A 22206-nucleotide genomic window follows, 5' to 3' on the forward strand; every position below is an offset into this window, starting at 1 on the left:
TATTATTAACTCTTACATCGAGGTAGTCTACTGACAAACAAGTTGATTGTACAGGGTTTCAACAGTCTCTTTCAATGTCAGCATTTCACAAATTCTATAATTGCTATAATAATCTAGTCTGCCGATACAACATATTCTGTCTGGCTTCTTTCGTGCCGGTTGTTCGGGCGTTCTTTGCACACTGATTTTGACTACGCATAACTCCGTTTACCTTATCAAGATCGAGGGCTTACTCTTCCTAGGCACCTGATCCAACCTCTGGTATATCCAGGGGTCTGCGGTTGCCCAACTCTCTATTTTGTATTGCTTATAGCAGTTATGAGAGTGATCACTGTTCGTTATCTTCACCTTTCATCAAAGAGAATTAAAATATTGTTGAAATATCAATACTGATACACCTCATACATGTTATGCATGGGAATTTACTTGATTTTTTTTTTGATCAACTTAGTTTAGCTTTCATTTTACACATGTCACTTACAAGACAAAACTTACTTACTGAAGATTGATTGATTGGTTAATGTTTTCCGCCACACTGAACAATTTTTCAGTTATATGTTGGCGCCCAGTTTTTTTTTATTGGTGGAAGAGAGAACCCAGATACAATGTACCTGGGAAGAGACCACCGGCCTTCCGAAAGTAAACTGGGAAACTTTCTCACTTACTGGGATTCGAACCCGCGACGACCAGAGGTGAGAGGCTGTGTGATTTTGAGCGCTATGCTCTAACCACTCGGTCACGGAGAAGAAAATACGTAAAAGGGGGATTATTAATTTTCAAAAAGCAGTAAAAGAACAAATAACGATAATGTTACTGTTGATGTAAACAGAAACTTTGTGCAGTGAAGATTTCTTTTTTGCTGAAAGATGATTTGGAAACAGACAAAATATCAAATTATAAGATTTACTTTAAGTACTCATAGAATAACATGAGTTTGATTCAAGGCGAAGACAACGAACAGTGATCAACCTCACAACTCCCATAAGCAATACAAAATAGATAGTTGGGCAAACACGGACCCCTGGACATAGCAGAGGTGGGATCAGGTGCCTAGGAGAGTAAGCACCCCCTGTTGACCGGTCACACCCGCCGTGAGCCCTATATCCTGATCAGGTAAACTGAGTTATCCGCAGTCAAAAGCAGTGTGCCAAGAACGGCCTAACAATCGGTATGAAACACATCAGACAGTATTTAACCCAATGCGAGGTTGTATTGATGAACTAGATCGTTATAACGACCATAGAATTTGCGAAATGCTGACTTCAATCGAGACTGTTGAAACCCCTGTACCATCAACTTGTTTGTCAGTAGCTTACCTCGATTTAAAAACTGACTCTACTCAAGCTGAAGTCAGCCCGTTTGTCATACAGTTGAGTTGTCAGTTTGCCGTTAATGTCTACGTTCAATAAAATATCTAAGTACGTAGTGGACGACTCTGTGGTGTCCTTTATTTCGAGCTCACAGGGATATATCAAATCGATATATTTTAAAATGGTGAAATATTGGAAAATTAAAATGATGTACTTATTAGAATTTCATCTGGTGGGATGTCATCTTCAAAAGGTGAAAGGCGAAGATAACGAACAGTGATCAATCTCATAACTCCTATAAGCAATACAAAATAGATATTGGGTAAACACGGACTCCTAGACACACCAGGGGTGGAATTACAGGTGCATTAATTGATCGTGCCAGAAGACTTTATACACAACGTCCACCGTCCTTATCACTGGTTTGGCATTCTTATCAATAAAAAGAAGACACATTTGTACCGAACACAGCATGATGCAACATATCAACTGACCTGTTTTTATATTCATATGAAGCAGAATTTATTCAAAACCTTCCACGTGAGAAGAAAAAATCTCTCGCTGTGGCCTTCAGTTCGACATTTTGATATATCGATGACGTTTTGTCTATTAAAAATAACACCTTTCATTCATATGTCGATTTGATATATCCATGTGAGATCGAAATAAAGGACACCAGAGAGTCGTCCACTTCTGCTTCATACTTAGATATTTTATTGAACGTAGACATTAACGGCAAACTGACAACTCAACTGTATGACAAACGGGGTGATTTCAGCTTCTCCATCGTCAACTTCCCATATTTATGTAGCAATATTCCATTATCACCTGCATATGGTGTTTATATATTTCAACTGATTTGATATGCAAGAGCTTTTTCTGCGTGTAATCAGTTTTTAAATCGAGGTAAGCTACTGATAAACAAGTTGATGGTACAAGGGTTTCAACAGTCTCGATTGAAGTCAGCATTTCGCAAATTCTATGGTCGTTATAACGATCTAGTTCGTCAATACAGCCTATCATTGGGTCAAATGCTGTCTGACGTGTTTCATACCGATAGTTAAGCCGTTCTGGGCACATTGATTTTGACTGCGGATAACTCCGTTTACCTGATTAGGATATAGGCACAGGCACTCGACGTTTTAAATATCTATAATAAAAAAAATTGTCTTCCTGTAAACATAATATTGACAAGGTATACCACGCCGCCATCTTGGTTTTCGTTTTTACCAGCTGCATCGCTTGAAAATTTTGGCGAAAAGTTCGATATAATACAATAATTAGAACCCTACCGTTTAGAAGCAACTCTGTCAAGGTCTTACCTCTCGCATCGTCATGGTGAACTGGAAATAAAGTCCATTTATCGGCTATAATCAACCGTCAAACATCGTCTACTGCTTCTCAAATGCGAGAAATCGCTGAAAGGTGGACGTACGTAGACATAATTTTGGGATAGCCCTTTTTTCATTGGTCGATAAAATTAAAAATAGTAAATATTATAATTAGCAGTAAATATGTTCTAGTCAGCGAGGTAATAGATCTTGAACACTATTCTATTAATACATACTTTATTTATCTTTTTAAACGTTAAACATGATAACTTCACTTATTCATGCATTCGTTTCTGTTGAAAGTAAATTTCATAACGTAATAAGAAAACTTCAAAATTGAATTCACACACACACGCACGCGCGCCTACATGTGGGTGACAGTACTCTCAAACGTACACAGTAACATTTATACATCCAAATGTCCTGTCCTGCTTATCTGTAAATTTTCAGTGTTGTCACAATGGGTGAAATGACGTGGGTTGGAGTCGAAGCGGGGGGGGGGGGGGGGGGGGTCATGAACATTTCCAATGTTATTTGGTAATGTGATCGATTTACTAAATTTCCCGTGCCAGCCTGTCCCGAAACCACACAATTGTGCCGAGTTTTATTGTTTGCAGGACTGCAACTACCCTGCATTCAGTGCCCCCCCCTCCCCCTGCACAAGCGTCAGTGGGTACATTAGCAAGGGAATTTCATTTGCATAATGATGTCAACTTCCGTCCCTAGATCAGGAGTTATCGCATTTAGAGGAGCAGTAGACGATAGTTGATGCTTGATTATATCTGATCAATGGACATTATTTCGAGTTTTCCATAACGATGCGAGAGATAAGATATTGACAGAGTTGTTGCTAGACGGTAGTGTTCTAATTATTGTATTATATCGAACTTTTCGCCGAAATTTTCAAGCGATGCAGCTGGTAAAAACGAAAACCAAGATGGCGGCGTGGTATACCTTGTCAATATTATGTTTACAGGAAGACAATTTTTTTTATTATAGATATTTAAAAACGTCGAGTGCCTGTGGATATAGGGTTCACGGCGGGTGTGACCGGTGACCGGTCAACAGGGGATGCTCACTCCTCCTAGGCACCTGATCCCATCTCTGGTGTGTCCAGGGGTCCGTGTTTAACCAACTATTTATCTGTATTGCTTATAGGTTTCATGAGATTGATCACTGTTCATTATCTTCACCTTACGTAAGTATCTAAGTGACAAGATCACGAGATCAATGTCTGACAAAAAACTAAATTCACATAGTTTTCGCCAAGACCCTCCCCCCTTAAAACTAAATATGATGAATGTTGAAACTAACCAATTAACAAGTAAAACATATGAGTATTCCTTCTGTACTGTTTATTCACAAATGAGAATTCACAGCAAAACTATGGACTCTTCGTTAAAATGTAATATTATTATGTGTTTTTTAATATTCACTTGTCTTTTTGTTTTTCCAATAAAGTGTTATCTATCTCAGATGACCAAAACCTATAGGACTTTAACCCCATATTCCTAACTATTTGAATTTAGATTTTTACCCGACATCGATCTTTTGATTTTGCCCCTAATACAAATTCATGTCGAATACATTCAACAGTTGATAATGTTATCTGTAAATAACGATTGTCAGGACTCCATTCCATGCACATGAATCGAGGCTACTCTGTCTGATGACTTATCCAACTCTTTGTTTATAAATTCCACACAACGGGATCTCTCCCAGCCACGCGGTCTTTGTAATCTACGCTATGTTTCGAAATGTGTCATAAAACAGTTGCTTGCAATCGTAAACCAGGATATTTCAGAAATTAAAAGTACTTTAAAGAACGATATGGTAATTCAACGGTATTTGACGGAAACGCAAAGGGTGTGAAGAAGCCCCTGCAAACAAATTGTAGAACCCGTTGATAGGGGAATCGATTCAATGACTGTTGAACCCTAATAATCACTGGTGCATGCGCATAGCGTTTGAAAATTGTATCTGACATTGTACAGTATAATTGCTCACGTGTAAACAACAGAGAAACGAAACCACTATTGGCAACTTACACTGTACAAGCAGATCCATGCATGTAATTGGCGGATCGCCGAATTTTTGAGTGACGGGAGCGGAACATTAGCCAATCAGAGAGCTCCATTTACAAGCGCATTCTGATGCTAAGGACTCTTCGCCATTTTGCCCGACATCCGACAGATAGTTAGATTGTTTACATCGGATCGAATTTGGCGAATATATATGAAAATGACGAAGCAATGTTGCTTGGGAACATGCAACACAGACAGTCGATATCCCGATCAACTTGAGGGGGTATTGTATTGATGCCATTTCCGAAACCAGGCAGAAATCTCGAGGAAGCGAGGAAATTGAGAAAACTATGGAAGACTATGCTGCTCTGCATTGTCAGTTAAAGAAGGAATTCTGAAAGATAGATTAAAAGCCAAACACTTATACGTACGTTCAAAGGTAATATAATAATATAGGGCCTATTTTATATGTAATTACATAGTTGTATGCGTAATTTGAATCTAATGCGTCCGTGTAAAAAACAAAGAGCTCCGTTTACAGGCTTACATGATGGTAAAGTTCTAAGTAAGTTTATTCTCTTTAAAAAAAAAATGCACAGGTGTAGCCTATATCCGTGTAGGTTATTCCTGTTCACTTTTTTAAAAGAAGTAACAGGAAGGTGTGTTGATAGGGTGTCTAATATAAAAACAACAACAACACAGGACAGTGAGGCATTAAGGCCTGTATAATCAAGAGTAGAAAGGGGGGTAGCCAGAATTGTAGAAATAGATTAAAATCTCGAATTATAAAATGAAAGAAAATATCTCATGACTAATCAAAGAGAATTATTTAATCATCAGTGTAAGTCATCATTTTATAATGTTGCAGCACTTTGTAAATTGTAATACCCCGACCCAATTCCAGTCAGCAGCTATGAGGTTCTAAAACCTTGCAGGTAACCACCAACTGAAAGACCATTGGAGTTGGAAAGATTACCTGCTTTGGAATCCAAAAGACATATTTTGACAGAAATTTCATCTATTAAGTAAATATCCCATTATTATTATTGCTATAAGGTTTTACAAAACTTTTATATTATATCTATATTATACACTTATACTATTCATACATTTATATATATAATATATTGTTGCATTATTTTTGGGAGTTGAACTATGTTCAATCTCCCTGGGTCATCACGCACTTTTCTGCGCAGTAATTTGTATTGATTTGTATAGTGGTCGTCAGCGGGGGTTCTGTGTCAGCTGATTTACTCCTAGGTAAATCAACATAAACTTTTATAAACATCCGCCATTAAATAATCCATGTAACTTTTCTGAATTAATCTAATTTTGATAATTGACATGTAAATAAATGCAATGATATTGTATTCAAATCAATTTGAATACAAGATTTCGATCAAATTGATACTGATAGACATAGAAAAATAAAAGATAAGGTTGAAAATTGTCGTTTGTAGCACAGCGTCACCTATAAACATTGATAGGGAAACGAACGACAACTGCACACAAGCCTATTGACACCGTGGCGCGAAATATCGAATATGGTGCGAAACCTCAGAAAATTTACAAGAAATAACTCTACAACATTGTGTATGTGTATATATTTGGGGTTTTTTTTAATGTGAGATAAAAAAATGCTTGATGTTACATGTAGATTGAATTAAAACACGTCATTCCCAGTCAAGAACTTTCGATTGGGATCGGAATACGAAATAAAATTTCTTCTATCCGGTGGCAAAGTGAAACTGCTTCATGCTTCAAGTTATTGAATTACGTAGTAATTGCACGTTACACATTAGAGAACTGTTCCTTTTAATAAAGAAAGTCACAAAATAGATACAAAATGAGTGTACCTTATTCATTACTGTTACCGAGCTTTCGTCGACTATAATATCGAAATGGCGTGTTTCGCTGCGCTTGATGATCTGACGGTAAGGTCCACATTTTCTACGTGAGTAGTGTGATATTTGTTTATGATTTTTTTGCGCATACATGGTATGTCTCGGCTAGGAATAATGGAAACTTTCTCACCTATGTATGTACAGACATATTAATCTCTATTTTTAAAAATGTAGAACACTTTTATCAAATGACAATGTTTGCAAACACTTAGAGCCCCGATGTCAGAATTTCCTTTTCCAAGACATCAATATGTCAAATTCATTATCCTTTTTGAATAGTATGTACCATATTTTGTATCAGTTATCCATTTTGAATCCCCTATTACAATGGGATTTTGCTGCACTCTGTAATGTTTGAGTGGATGTCATGAGTGTGTGTCAAACAGAAATTTTAAGAGCATGGGATAAGGTGCTGCCATGTATTACTTCACTATCAAAGTTTAACCCAGTTGCCACAATGTTGAATTTATGCTGCAAAAGGATTGGAAATTGCTCTGGTCAAAACACATTGTTTATTTGTCTACAGATGAAAGAGACATGAGGATTCTCCCTCACAAACTGGAAAAAAAAAGTTATGGATCTTGTACATGTATAGTTTATTAATCAATATAGATTTCCAGCATCACAAGTCTGATTCCACTATATGCTTTCCATACTGTCAGGTTCATTCACCCCCTGTTTGAGCCACAATATAATATCCCAAATACCTTTGCAATAAATAACATTATTTGACTAGTGTTTCATTTTTAGCGGAGTTGCGATGAAGTCGAACTCGGCTTATGATCTGATGAAGTGCCTTTGGGCGGGCAGGCGGGCACGCATCAACATTTCATTTCCGCACCATAGCTCTTGAGCAAATTATAGGATCTCATTCAAACTTATATGGATTGTCACCCTCAGTAAGATGAGAAAGCCTATCGATTCTGGGGTCACTAGGTCAAAAGTCAAGGTCACTGGCTATAAATAGACTGAAATTTGGAGAAAATTTTGTTTTCCGCACCATAGCTCTTGAACGAATTATAGGATCTCAATCAAACTTAGATCGATTAAGTAAGACAAGAAGCCTATCGATTCCGGGGTCACAAGGTCAAAGTCACAGTGGCTATAAATAGACTGAAATTTGGAGAAAATTTTGTTTTCTGTACTATAATTTTTTAACAAATTATAGGATCTCAATTAAACTTAGATGGATTATCGCCCTTGATGAGACAAAGAAGCCTATTGATTTTGGTCAAGGGTTAAAGGTCAAGGTCACAAAGGATTTAAGTCGGCTGACATTTATGTACGCAAAATTTTGCTCCCTGCTTGATAATTCTTGAAAACTTTTCTGCCGGTTCCCTCTATGCCCATTCCTTGCGCAACTCGGCTTGTGCATTTCCGATGCCCGACAATTTTTAATTTTTTTGCATTTCATTTATTTTGAGTTATTATACAATTATTTACCATTCCATTGATCCTCTACAGGACTGTAGTATACTCAGGTGACAGTTTAGCATATTGGACTACCTTTTCAAGTAATGAATCCTTAGAATTAGCTATAACTAGGATTAAACTTGAATGTATATATACAGGGGAAAAACTTCTTCATAACTGCAAGGCATTGATAACCATATTGATTTGAATGTTTAGGCCATAATATGTGGTCACATTTTTCATGAGAATATAAAGGGGTGAAATTCTAGAAAACAACAACACGACTTCAGTTACTCGAGGAGCGTTGTGGCCCATGGGCCTTCCATTATCCATGTTTGCTGTTGTAACGCTTTGAAACAACAACAGTTGATTTGTATCTAAAATCATGATAATATTCAGTCATTTATCCCCCTACCCTTCCAGTACTATCTTTTCTAACTGAATTTCCACAATGTTCAACTCCCACGAGTACTTTAAGTACTTTGATTCAAAGTTGGGGTTGGACAGTCAGAGAAGTTGTTTGTAATTGTCCAGTATTCTTGCCATGAAAATAGGTGTGTGTGTGTCAAACTTCAAAATCCTAGATCATGGGGGAGGGGGGCACATTCATCCTTTACTGCATGGGTTCAATACTTTAAAATTTGAAGTTGACATTCGTGCCATTTCATGCTACTGTGAAAGAAAGTTAATTCATATGCATCTGATTAAAAAAAAAATCAGCTCAAACTGCTCCTTTGTTTTCATGTCGCTGAATAGAAAATGTATTTGATGTTTCAATCATATCTACAGCCAAGTAAAATTGAAAATGTAAAATGTTGGCAATCCAAGATGTACACTATGTCCTTGTGTTGACTTTTTCAACTCGCTTGCCTCACTCTGTGTTATGTTAAGGTCACTCCACTCTTGTGTTCGATGTTGAATATATGCAAGGTCATGTATACATGTAGGTAGGACCTTGGGAAATGTAGTTTCTCCACAAGTATTTGCTGCACAAGGCTCTGTAATTGGTTGTACCAGTGGTGCCTAAATAGAATGAATATACAAATGTTGAAAATGTCCTTAATTCTAGAACACATGATATGGGTCATAATAGGTGACGGTCTATTATAAGAACCGCAAACTTGACATAATATTAGTTATGTAGACACTTGTTAGGCATAATATCGTTGTATATAGTATTGATTTCAACAAATGAAATTTCAAGATAATTGTCATAGGCAGGCTATTATTTATTAGGATATATCAGAATAAAGTATATAATTATACTCTGATCCTTTCATTCATGTAATATTTCTCTGTGTTACTGTTCAAGAATTGTTACGATTTATATGATACATATCTTATAGGTGTCTCTCAACTCAACCTTTTGGCCAGTGTTCCTGAAAACAGAGCATTATTGGAAGAGAGATAGAGAAATAACTGCTACAGGTTTACTGTGTCGATTTGGTGTATCCCTGTGAGCTCGAAATAAAGGACACCACAGAGTCGTCCACTTCTGCTTCATACTTGGATATTTTATTGAAAGTAGACATTAACGGCAAACTGACGGCTCAACTGTATGACAAACGGGATGATTTCAGCTTCTCCATCGTCAACTTCCCACATTTATGTAGCAATATTCCATTATCACCTGCATATGGTGTTTATATATCTCAACTGATTCGATATGCAAGAGCTTGTTCTGGGTATAGTCAGTTTTTGAATCGAGGTAAGCTACTGACAAACAAGTTGATGGTACAGGGATTTCAACAGTCTCGATTGAAGTCAGCATTTCGCAAATTCTATGGTCGTTGTAACGATCTAGTTCGTCAATACAACCTCGCATTGGGTCAAATGCTGTCTGACGTGTTTCATACCGATTGTTAAGCCGTTCTTGGCACACTGATTTTGACTGCGGATAACTCCGTTTACCTGATCAGGATATGGGGCTCACGGCGGGTGTGACCGGTCAACAGGGGATGCTTACTCCTCCTAGGCACCTGATCCCACCTCTGGTGTGTCCAGGGGTCCGTGTTTGCCCAACTATCTAATTTGTATTGCTTGTAGGAGTTATGAGATTGATCACTGTTCGTTATCTTCACCTTGCATTCAACAACTGTTACATGTCTTGAAAGAAAAAAGGTGCAGGGGAGGAGATTTGGATGTCAACGTCTGAATGACAAAGATTATCAGTAACTGCATTACACTGGGTTTTCGAGGGACCAATTTGATGCTGTCTACACATTTCGTGTACCAACAGCTGAAGATGCTATCAAGTGGAGCAAGACAATTTCTAGTGCCAAATCATTGTCGACAAAAGATCAAGTTCTAACTACTCTGATGAAACGGAGACAAGATTTTGACTTTCAGCACATTGCACATTATTTGATATCTTAATCCTCACAAGACTCCAGTGAAATTTTTACTCAATGGATAAACTATACATTTGTCAGATTTTTGGAAGTTAAGTTATTTTGTCTGAATAAAGTTTGTAACTTGCATGATAGCTGAGATGAGATCCTATGTATTAAGCACCAAATGGAGTATCAACAATTGGTCCTGCTACTGTACGAGATACCAGATAGGAAATGGGGGCTTGTTTAAACTTTTTCAAGTTCTCTATTTACATTTCACCAATTCATCAAAACCAGAAATTTTCACTGCTCCAGAATCATAATGACAGCTAGAACATGTGCACATTGACCTGCTTCCCTGTAAAATGTACACACCATGAAAAAAATATAAACCTATTCCCATATAGATTTATATCAAATTAACAATAGCATTAAAACACTACATGTACCACAATACAAAATTATTTTATACACATCTTTGGTATGATTATCAAAGCAGGCTTTTGAAAAAGGTGTATTCTAGTATTTGGTAAAGAAACTGAATTATAGTTACACTGACCTGGTATGTGCACTCTTTAGTTAGCAAGTAACTGGAAACACAAACATTAGTAAAATGCACTGAATTACTGAAAGGAACAAAAATGCTACAAATGAAATTTAAAAAAGAACATTACGGAGCAACTTTAATGAAATATGACAACTTTTCCGAGTGAGGTCGTTTACAAACGCTCTCTCTATTTAGACCCATATGTCAAGTACATGCATGTACGTATATGAACGTTTCAATAATTTAGAAAAGAAAATGTAAAATTGAAATTCTAAACAATTAAAAACTATATTTCAATAACTCTAAATAACCGTACACAGACCCAGCTTAGCAACTGCAATGTGCGTCGTGTAATTTCTTCCGTTGAAAGTTTACATCTGTGTTAATCTCGCGTGGCCCCCTCTGCTTTTCTCTGACTCCGATATATACTTGGGCTCTTATAGTCATATTTTCACGTTTTTGTGTATATAGTTTAACGGATTTTACATAAGAATTCTTCATGAACTCAACAGCCGTTTGTTTTTGACAAAGGGACGGTGTATCGAATATGTATGATACAGAAAAGTCGTTTGGGGTGTCCTTTAACAACATGATCCGCGCCATGTTGTTTATGCGTCGAATATCGGGATAGTTACCGTCGTCATGGTGGGCGGGGCTTACACGAAAATCGGCGATCGGCCAATTCGTCAGTCCGGTGAATCTTAACGAATGTACAGATAAAAACAGGTAAGGAGAGGAACTTCAATTGCTTTTTGCACATTTTGTTTTATTTTTTGTCCATTTCTAGTCAATGATAACTTCTTAGAAACTCACTATTTGAGGTGTCTTGGCGTCTAGTGGCGTAGTGCAGGGTACACGATGAACTCATGTGTGTAGAATGAAAATATCTTGAACTAGAAGATTTTTTGCTTGTTTTTGTTGTTGTTGTTGTTGCTTATATAAACATTGAAGTCAAATTTCTGAATTTGTCAATATCATCACAGCTAATACCTTTCGCTATTGCTGATTATACATATACTATATTACATTATTTATTGTAATGATGATAATTACATGTCTATGGTTTTCTAATTATGATACTACAAATGTATCCGATATAGGAGCCCCTGGCAACCTATGTGAGGATCGAACTGGAGTTTCCCCGGATACTTTACCTCGAATAGTAAACCTCTTACTGGATAATAAAGACTTAAAAACTTAAAAGTTAGGCCTAGATCCACATAATTCTGAATCTTTTTAAAACGATTCCAAAACAATGTTGTGATTCTCATTGCTTTTTGTATAAAATTGTTTCCTTTCAATTTACTAGAATATACTAAATTTGGCCCCACCCTGGGGTCAAAACACCTTACCCTTGTCAGTAAGAGTCTACTCAAGTGACCTAACAAGAAAATTCTGTATCATAACACATTTTGAACGAAAGTATATTACTCGAAGTATACCGTCTTCATATTTTGTTTCGTTTTCTTATCAATACAATGAATACAAGTATGTACAGGTACATTGAAAATGTGGGATATTAACAGACAGCTATTCAAAATCAGATCCATGTCAAGTACTGCCAACAGTTGATAATGATATCTCTAAAAAGCGATCTTTAGTATAACATTTCCTACAAATGGGGCTTCTCAGTCGGATGATTTCTCCACCTACTTTTTTAATTTGGGTAATCCCCGAATCCCTCAAAATGAACTTGTCTATACAGGTTCACTCGCCACCAACGCATTATGCACATATACATTTATGCACACATATGCACATACACATAGCCAATACATTTTTATTTCAAGTACAGTTCATCGATAATGCAATCTGTCTATGAATATCGATCCTAAATAAGCAATAGCTACGGTTAGCTGTTTCGCCTGATGATTTCGCAGCTCACAAATTTCTCTTCCAACCGCGGTGGCCGAAAGGTTAGAACGTTCGCCCTGCATGCGGTAGGCCGGCGTTCGAATTCCGGCCGCGACACACCCAAGTCGATAAAAAACAGGTAGTGACAGTTCCATCGCCAAACGCTCGGCATCAGGTGTGAATGTCACGGGTCCTCGGAGATGACCTTAAAAAAGGATGATTCGTGTCACAGTATGTGTGGCACGCTAAAGAACCCTCACTGCTCAATGGCCGTAAGCGCCGGTCATAAGCCTAAATTTGAAGCCCTTCACCGGTCTTGGTGACGTCTCCATATGAGTGAAAAATTCTCGAGCGAGACGTTAAGCAAGATACAATCAATCAATATCTTCCAACCTATGCGATCTTTATCACTTACAAAACGTGTAACAAAACACTTGCTTGTTATCGTAGCTCGAGCACATTTTATAAATGCGTGCATCCAGTTTAGAAAAGTGTTATGAAAGGTGATTATAACGAACAGTGATCAACTCCTAAAAGCAATACAAAATAGAGAGTTGGGCAAACAAGGACCTCTGGACACACCAGAGGTGGGATCAGGTACCTAGGATGAGTAAGCATCCCCTGTCGAACGGTTACACTAGCCGTGAGCCATATATCTTGACCAGGTAAACGAGGTCATCTGTATAGTAGTCAATATTAGTGTACCAAGAACGGCCTAACTATCGGTATGAAACACGTCATACAGCATTTGACCCAATGATAGGTTGTATTGGCAAACTAGATCGTTATAACAACCATAGGATTTGCGAAATGCTGACTTTAAACGAGACTGTTGGAACTCCTACATCATCAACTTGTTTATGAGTGCTTCGATTTCAAACCTAACCATACGCAGAATAAGCTCTTGTGGATCGAATCAATTGAGAGATACAGACACCATATGCAGGTGATAATGAAATCTTGCTACATAAATGATGGTTTAGGGGTTTAAACAATCTCCCTTAAAGTCAGGATTTCGGAAATTCTATGGACGTTATAACGATCTAGTTGGCCAATACAACCTGTCATTAGGTCAAATGCTGTTTGACGTGTTTTATACCAATTGTTATGCCGTTCTTGGTGCACTAATGTTGACTATAGATGACCTCTTTTACCTGACCAAGATATAGGGCTCACGGTGGGTTTAACCGGTCGATAGGGGTGCTTACTCCTCCTAAGCACCTGATCCAATCTCTGATATGTCCAGGGATCTGTGTCTGCTCAATTTTGGATTGCTTATAGGAGTTATGAGATTTATTACTGTTCGTTATCTTCACCTTTAATTTTAATATTTTACTCTTCGATATCTTCACGTTTTTTATTTTGCCACTTTCACAGATGTCAACACATTTGGCTCACTTTATAATGCAATAAAGCATAAAACAGAGAATCTTCGACGCCAACGAAACATAGTTCGTTTCATCCAAAATGTCGTTGTTTTCCTCTCAAATGGAAATAAACCCCATTTTGTAACAAGCGGGAATTCCTTGTAAATATGTTACTGTAAATTTTCATTTGATAGTAAAAATGTTGAATTCAGTTTAATCAATAAATTAATTAGTCTTTTTGAATTTCAATGCAAACTTTGACAAGGTCACACGTAAGAGGACGAATCTTTAATATAATTTATCATTACAGAATGGTAGAAGTTGCACTGACCCGCGTATCAGAACTTTTAAAAGACGACATTAGTCGACATCTAAATGCTAATACCATACTAGAATGGCTGAAGGAGACAAATAATGAAGGGCTTGCGGAGAAAGTTTTTACAAATGCAGCAAACTGTATGCAAACGGACAATGACAAGTTTGAAAGCATCCTTAACCTAGTTTCACTTGCTGTAAATCTTTTCAGCGTGCCATACTCAGAAACCGTTGTTAACGTTATCAGATTCATTGGCAACATTTTCTTATCTATTAGAGGAAGAAAGGATTCATTTTCTATAATATCAGAGAATTTACGTTCGGAATTCTCAGAGAAAATGAAAGATGTGGAAGAAAAATTGTATGGTTTTTGTGCATGTTTTGATGCACGAAGTGGTGATTTAAACACATTCAATAAAGAGGAAGAGAAAACAGAAGAACGTGTTGAGAGGCTGCTAGATGATGTCAACTACAAAGAAATCGGCATGGTCTTTTCGGGAGAGCTAGAGGCTATCATATTAAGATATAGAAATGTTCGTGAAGAAGAAATCCTCAAATCTGTTGGAGAATGTTTGCATGTTTACGTGTGTGTTGCGACCATGCGATGTATGATGCAAATTTTGATTTTGTCAATCATACCTGAAGAAAAAATGAAAAGTGCAACAAGGCGAATCAAGACATATATGGAAAACGACACCCTGCGGAGAGTTGCTTTCTTAACTAAGATGCTGGAGCCCAGTCACAAGAATGCTATATTTTTGTCATCATTTACCATTACAGAGTATCCTCAACTGGATATGTTTCTGAAAACTAAATGGTATACTACAAAACAACAGCCATGCACATGGGAAATCAGTGCTTTTTTGACAAACAAAAGCATTGCTCTGCATCCGGTAGTATTTCGAGATCATTGGATGAATGCAGCCCGCAGAGGATATGTGTGGAGTACATCTACGGCGCCGCATGATGATTATGCTCAATTTTGCTTTGAAGCAGTTTCGGAAAGAGGAAATATATTCTTCATAACGTCATTTAAAAAGCAGTATTCATATATCTATATGAAACCCAATTCATTTCTAAGCCAAACGAGTACTCGACCAAAGGAGGAAGGAATGTTCAAGGTTCTCCGCTTACAGAATGACAATTGTTTGATATCTGTTGTTAAATACCCTGGCATATTCCTTTATATGGAGAACACTTTTTTTGGTAGAATAAAAGGGGCTGCTACAGACTATACATATGCCAACGGCCTACCAACCGAGCAGCATGAATGGTCGTTAAAGGAAGTTTGTCATCGTAGAAATGGAAATGTAATTAATAAAGTTGAAAATCCCAAAATCGTCAGTGCCTTCCCCCCAAAAATCGAGTGACAATATAAAACTTGATCACCATATTTAACATTAATGCAGTATGATATCATGTTTGCCGAAATGAATCCGATTTCAATCAGATTCGACGACATGTATGAGTGTGACATGGAAGCAAATTCGCGTGAGTTTCTGTCAACAGCTCTGGTTTTTATTGTTTTTAGATTTTATAGTGATATTATTCAATTGGACAACTATTTAGGACTTTGATTCTCTATCATCTCAGAATGTAATTATTGCTAAACTCGCCAAATATTTTATAAAATATCCAACTTCAAGGAGAAATTCGGAATATTTCCAACGAACCGGTGAGAATTGTTTAATGTTTAAAACCATCTTTAAAATCATTCCTTATGTTATTCGTAATTCTGAGTGGCGATATTGAACTGAACCCAGATCCTCCAAGGCCTCCAAAATGCAAAGAAAAGGGTAACAACCAACCGGACGATAACAAAAATCTCAGTGTTTTCAAACGAAAGGAATGCACTTCATTCATTTAAATGCAAGATCATTTCTTGCAAAATGTTCTGGTCTACGCTTAATAGCAAAACAATCTAAATCTCCAGTTATAGCCATTCCTGAAATTTTGTTAGACGAGCCAGTCACTGATAGTGAAATTTCAACTCATATCATTACGTAAGGACCGGAAAGAACTGGGGGTGGCGTCTGTGTATATATTCGATCCAATGTTGCATTTACCAGAAGAATATATATCGACAGCGATGACATGGAGTCTATTTGGCTAAAACTTTATTTACCAAAATGAAAACCAATCATACTTTTTACCGTCCACCCACCCAGTCTTCGTTCACCGACCTCTTTGAAGAAAACGTTTGTAAATTATGGACTGTGAAACCATAACCTTGAGTGATTTCATTTTTTGTACAGCCAACAATAACCATCCTTTATATAAATATTTTTTAATATTTTGACTTTATTTTGTCTCGACCAAATTATACTTGGTTCAACAAGATTTGCTTACAACATATCGCATGTAATTCATCATATCATTTGAAAAATAAAAGAAAACATTGTTAACGCAGGTGTTATAACCACTGGTATAAGTGATCCTTATTTAACTTTTTGTACAAGGAAAGTATCCAGAGATACTTTTAAGGGTCATAATAAAATTAAGATTAGATGCTTAAATTTATTTTGTTGAATACAATTTAAGTACTTGTATCTGGTGTAGACTGGATTATTTGTTTAAATTGGAAATGCATCAATGGAGCTTGGTCCTTTTCGAAACAAATATTTACAAATGTATTGGATGCTTTGGCTCCCGTTGTTGAAATAAGAGTCAAATAGAGAACCGAGCCATGGGTGACTTCTTATATTCTGGGTCCTATTGGAGATAAACATTGTAACTACGGATAACTCCGTTTACCTGATCAAGATATAGGGCTCACGGAGGGTGTGATCGGTCGACAGGGAATGCTTACTCTTCCTAGGCACATGATCTCACCTCTGGTATATCCTGGGGTCAATGTTTGCCCAACTCTTTATTCTGTATTGCTTATAGGAGTTATGAGATTGCTCACTGTTTGTTATCTTTGCCTTTCATGTAGAAAACACAGTAAAACCTAGGAAACAAGAGCACAATAAGTAGTTTCACAGATTGAGAAACCTTGTACAGAGAAAAGTTAAAAAAAGCTAGATCATTTTACTTTCAAGACTAAATCCAAGAAATTACCTCTAAACCAAATAAATTATGGCAAAAACTTACCAATATTGGTTATAAGGACAAACAAAAAAGTAATGAATGAGTAAGCATCCCCTGTCGACCGGTAACACCCGCCATGAGTCCTATATCTTGATCAGATAAACCGAGATATCCGTAGTAAAATCGGTATGAAACACGCCAGACAGCATGTGACCGAATGTTAGGTTATATTGGCAAATTAGATCGATATAACGACCATACAATTTGCGAACTGTTGACTTTTAACGAAACTGTTGAAACACCGTGCCATCACCTTATTTGTCAGTGGTAATTATATACACGCTGTATGTTATATATGTGTATGCCAAATAGGAGTGACATTTGTTTTGCTTCTCTTCACTTCACAATAGTATTTATAGACATATTTCATCTTCAATCAGACACAACCTAAAACCTTACCAGACGCAAACATTCCCTTGTCTTCTTTGCGTTTGTTAACCAAGCAGTTTCTGTGTTGCGTCAAATTTTGAGTCCGCTAAAACCCAAATTCATCTCATCTAGCCGTGTCTCCTGTATGCAGTCATACGTGACTCCATCTCGTAAACAGCTGTCCTCTGTGCATTCCAGATTACACGTTTCATATATCAATATAATTTGAATTACAAAATTGTGAAAGTTGAATAATAAATGTATGAAGTATTTTGTCTGTATATGTTACATAAATATTGTCAAGCTTACAGGTCACATTCTGAGATCAACGTCACATAAATACTATAAATAATAGAAAATTAGGAGTAGGGCAAACACAGGCCCCTGGATGTTCATAGGTGGAGTTACATGATAAAAATCGCAATAAACCATACATAAATGGACAATCATAGAATACAAATAAAATAGTAGTTGATACCATTTGTGAAATATAAAACACAAAGAAACAATTACGGAAATTAAAAAAGATCGAATAATGCAATATTTTACGTAATGTATCTGTGTTATGGATTTTTTTGAAAAATTATAATAATCTTTCACTTCTAAATTATGTTTCACAACGAATATGGTTAGTTCGTCTTTGCGGGGGGGGGTTGGGTTAATTCTTTGAATGGCCAATACATTAGTTTTTCCTTCAGTTTTTGTTGAAAATCATGTTGTGTGTTAATGTTGATACTCGTTACAAATCTCTGCAGTCAACATTACTTTCCAGCATATTTACCAATGAGTGCTAAATACCAGCAATTTTTTTTTCGTTTGTTAAAAATCGATTCAAAACTTTTGCTTAGGTAAGCTTTAAAAGGTAAGCTTTCTATATCCAGATTAGGCGACAGAAAACCATTTCGATCAGAACATTTCAAACATTTACATGTGCACCTATTTAAATAAAAAGGTAAAGTTAACGAACAGTAATCAATCCCATTATTCCTACAAGGAATAAAAAATATAGTTTCATATAAATTAAGTGTACCACTCTTCGACTACGAAGACCGGCATGTGAAAATGTAGCACTTTGACAGAAGCTAGAGTAAAGTTGCACACGTGCAACAAACCGTCCATAAATTCAACATATTTCAGACGTATCTGTTAGTGCGGGGCGTTTAATCTCCACCTGTGGAGAGAAGGCACAGAACGACACATGTCATCAAATAGTTACCGTTGGAGGAGGTTTGTGAATATTTTGATTAAGAGATTTACATGCATTAACAATATAAATCATTTTGCTAGAAGTTTCCCTAACAACAGTGTAATTTGGTTAGTACACTTCTCGTAATAGACAACCTTTTCGTATTGAAATGCAAAGCGGCCAGTGTTTTAATTCGAATTTGTATATCAAGGGTACAAACTTGGTTAGAATGTATTCTTTTTATCAGATAGGGTCTTATTGTTCGTAATCTATTTTTTTCATCTGAAAATTTATAAACAATAAATCTGGATAAAAGAAAACATACAGTGTATATCCATATGAAAATCATAGTTGATGATTCAAAAGTCGCAAAATATGTAATGCCTAAACTGACGCCCAAGCTTCAGAAACATTCACATGTATTCAAAACAAAACTAGAACTACATATCGTTTTTTGACCCCGCGGCCATTTTTAAACCAAAACAAGGCACAGACTATAAACACCATGGCCTAGAAAACGATTTTGGTGAGGAATATCCAGTGTACACCTTCATAACAACATAAATATCCTCGCTCAAAGGATGTAGTAACGTCGCAGAGGGCTACATTCACGATGTTGAAGATAAAACTTTATCAGCTGTTTATACTAGACATAATAGCATCTGGGTGCTTACGACGCGGTATATTCTACCATTGTTCAAAATATTATGATCCCTTTGGTTCCTTATAATTTATGTAGATTTGGAACTGTGTCATGTTGCTGTATATAGATTTGAGTTAGATGTATCGACATAAACAGGGTACATATATTTACGCAATATCAGCTGTTTTAGTCTAATCAAGACACGTGTTAATCGTTTGAAAACATGCACTTAGGCCGTCAATCATCAGTTTTCCTCTCTCAATCAGGCCTTGCAGAAACAAGTTGGCACACACATGTAATTTTCTTTGTATAAAGTAGGTCAATCTTCTGTTTTATTGTTACTTATATCTCACGTCAGTCCATGCAGTTGATAGTAGTTGCTTAACATAGTGTGTGTTAGAATAAGGGTCTACCCTTCTTTGAGGTAATATAACATTCCGTATAGAATTACGGTTTGATGATGAGTCTTCAAATATTATTCGTGTTGACAATGTGAGTTTTTAATGATTTGTTGAAATAGAATAAGCTAACAATGAAATATGTTGTTTGCACTATTATTTTGTGTTTTCGTGGGTTTTTTCGTATTTGTTTTCTTTTTTATATGCTGCATATATCTTCAGCATAATAACAATAGTTATTTGGTGTTCAAGAGATTACTTATTGTCTTCCATTCAGGCTAAGAAAACCCCCCACACAATGCTCAACTCGTTTTCTTTAATGGAGAAATTTTAAATACACCAAAATATACTCATGCAATCTAATATATGTTTTATGAAAATTTCTGTATTCATACATATAACTATATGAAATCTTAAACAGTTTTGTTAAAATCAATACTATAAAATATATATATTCAAATTTCCGAACCTTCAGCTTGACCATCACTGAAGAGACATTATTTTTCGAAATGCGCATCTGGTGCATCAAAATTGGTACCGTATAAGTTTTACATTATGACTCCTGGGTCGAGGCCTCTGCTGATGGGCTGTTAGTCCCCGGGGGTCTCTACAGCCAAGTAGCTAAGTACTTCGTCACTAGCTTGAAAATACGGATGTATATTTAATTGCTGTTATAGAATTTAGAAATTCATTTAAAAAATTAAGGATTATCTCCCTCATACATAGCTCTTATCCTTCGACGAATTTGACTCCATTTTTTTTGGCACTCTAGTTTTCCTTTTAGCTCTAAAAAGTTTATTGTTATTTCGAATTTCCAAATTTTCGGCTTGAGCATCACTGAAGAGACATTATTTGTCGAAATACGCATCTGGTGCATCAAAATTGGTACTGTATAAGTTTTACATTCATATTACATGCGTATGTATGATTAGTAAAATGTAAATAAACATTTGCAGGTCATGTTCTCGATGGATTCACCTTGTATGGTTTTATCATATCACTGTGACTGTAAAGCTGGAAAAAACAATATGATAATACTAATATCTAAATAGCGTCTTATATAAAACTTCCTCTAAGGCGCTTTATAAAGGTCATTACATTGGGCTATTAAACCTATTATGTCATTTCCATAAGCTTTATTTGAAAGGTGGTGTAAAAATGAAACATATTTTTACTTCTATAAAAAAAATTCAAGTTATTATTTGTACTGATGATATGTAAAACTTATACGGTACCAATTTTGATGTGTCACAGGAAAACTAAAAACACGTGAATCAGCTTTGCTCATATATAAATCTAAATATAACAATCACTTAGCTATCTCTTCTGAAGAACAATGTAACAGTAGCATATTTATCGATATAGAGCCTGCAACGTGTAATCCGCTGGAAAAGTGTTTAGCTAATTTTGTAGTGTAGGTTTAGTGCTTATTGTTAATTATATTTGTGTTTTCTCCATAATGTAATCCTTTCCCGTCCTGACGAAGGGACAGGTTGTCCCGAAAATTTGACAATTCCAATTGTTCATGTCGTTGGTCATTCTAGTGCTTTATATATATATATATATATATATATATATATATATGCATTTTATTCTTATTTAGCCTGCTTTGAATGATTTTAGGCGATAATATAGACAACTACCCTAAAGCACTTTACATGTAAAACAATAAAAGCAAACAAAAACAAAGAACAATGATTAATTAGAAAAGGGCATAAAATAATACTAAAACTGAAGTGGGTTGTTTATAAATAACTGTATACATAAATATCCAATTACAGATTAAATGCAAGTTTAAAAAGATACTAGACCCAATGTTATCAAATTTCATAATATACTTTTAAATTGTGTAAATACATACAATTAATTACCGAAAGAGCAAACCCTCCGTGTTAAATATATCCAGTCAATTATTGTACTTTTTGTTATCAAGATTGTGATATATGTTTCTATGGATAACTTGTGCATGTGTGGATATTGGTTTTGAATAAATGTTTAATATGTCCTCTCTGTTGTGTAAACATTGAATGAGAAAAATAAAAACTTAAAACTTGAAACCTAATATACTTTGCCCTGTAAGAACACGAATATCAAGCAATGAATTGAATAAAACTTTAACAAA

At 36.0% G+C, this 22206-nt stretch overlaps 1 protein-coding gene across 1 annotated transcript; it reads left to right on the forward strand.

Moving 5' to 3' along the window:
• Positions 1–11510: 11510 nt before the first annotated feature.
• Positions 11511–16910, forward strand: LOC125673494 (uncharacterized). The gene is made up of 2 exons (XM_048910087.2): positions 11511–11588; positions 14394–16910. The coding sequence occupies exon 2, from the start codon at positions 14395–14397 to the stop codon at positions 15766–15768; it is 1374 nt and encodes a 457-aa protein (XP_048766044.2). The 5' UTR covers positions 11511–11588; position 14394; the 3' UTR covers positions 15769–16910.
• Positions 16911–22206: the final 5296 nt, after the last annotated feature.

This window comes from Ostrea edulis, chromosome 3 (assembly GCF_947568905.1).
Source record: "Ostrea edulis chromosome 3, xbOstEdul1.1, whole genome shotgun sequence".
In the NCBI taxonomy this organism is placed as follows: domain Eukaryota; kingdom Metazoa; phylum Mollusca; class Bivalvia; order Ostreida; family Ostreidae; genus Ostrea; species Ostrea edulis.

Coding starts and splice junctions, on each gene's coding strand:
- LOC125673494 (XM_048910087.2), top strand. CDS start 14,395: ATGGTAGAAGTTGCACTGACCCGCGTATCAGAACTTTTAAAAGACGAC.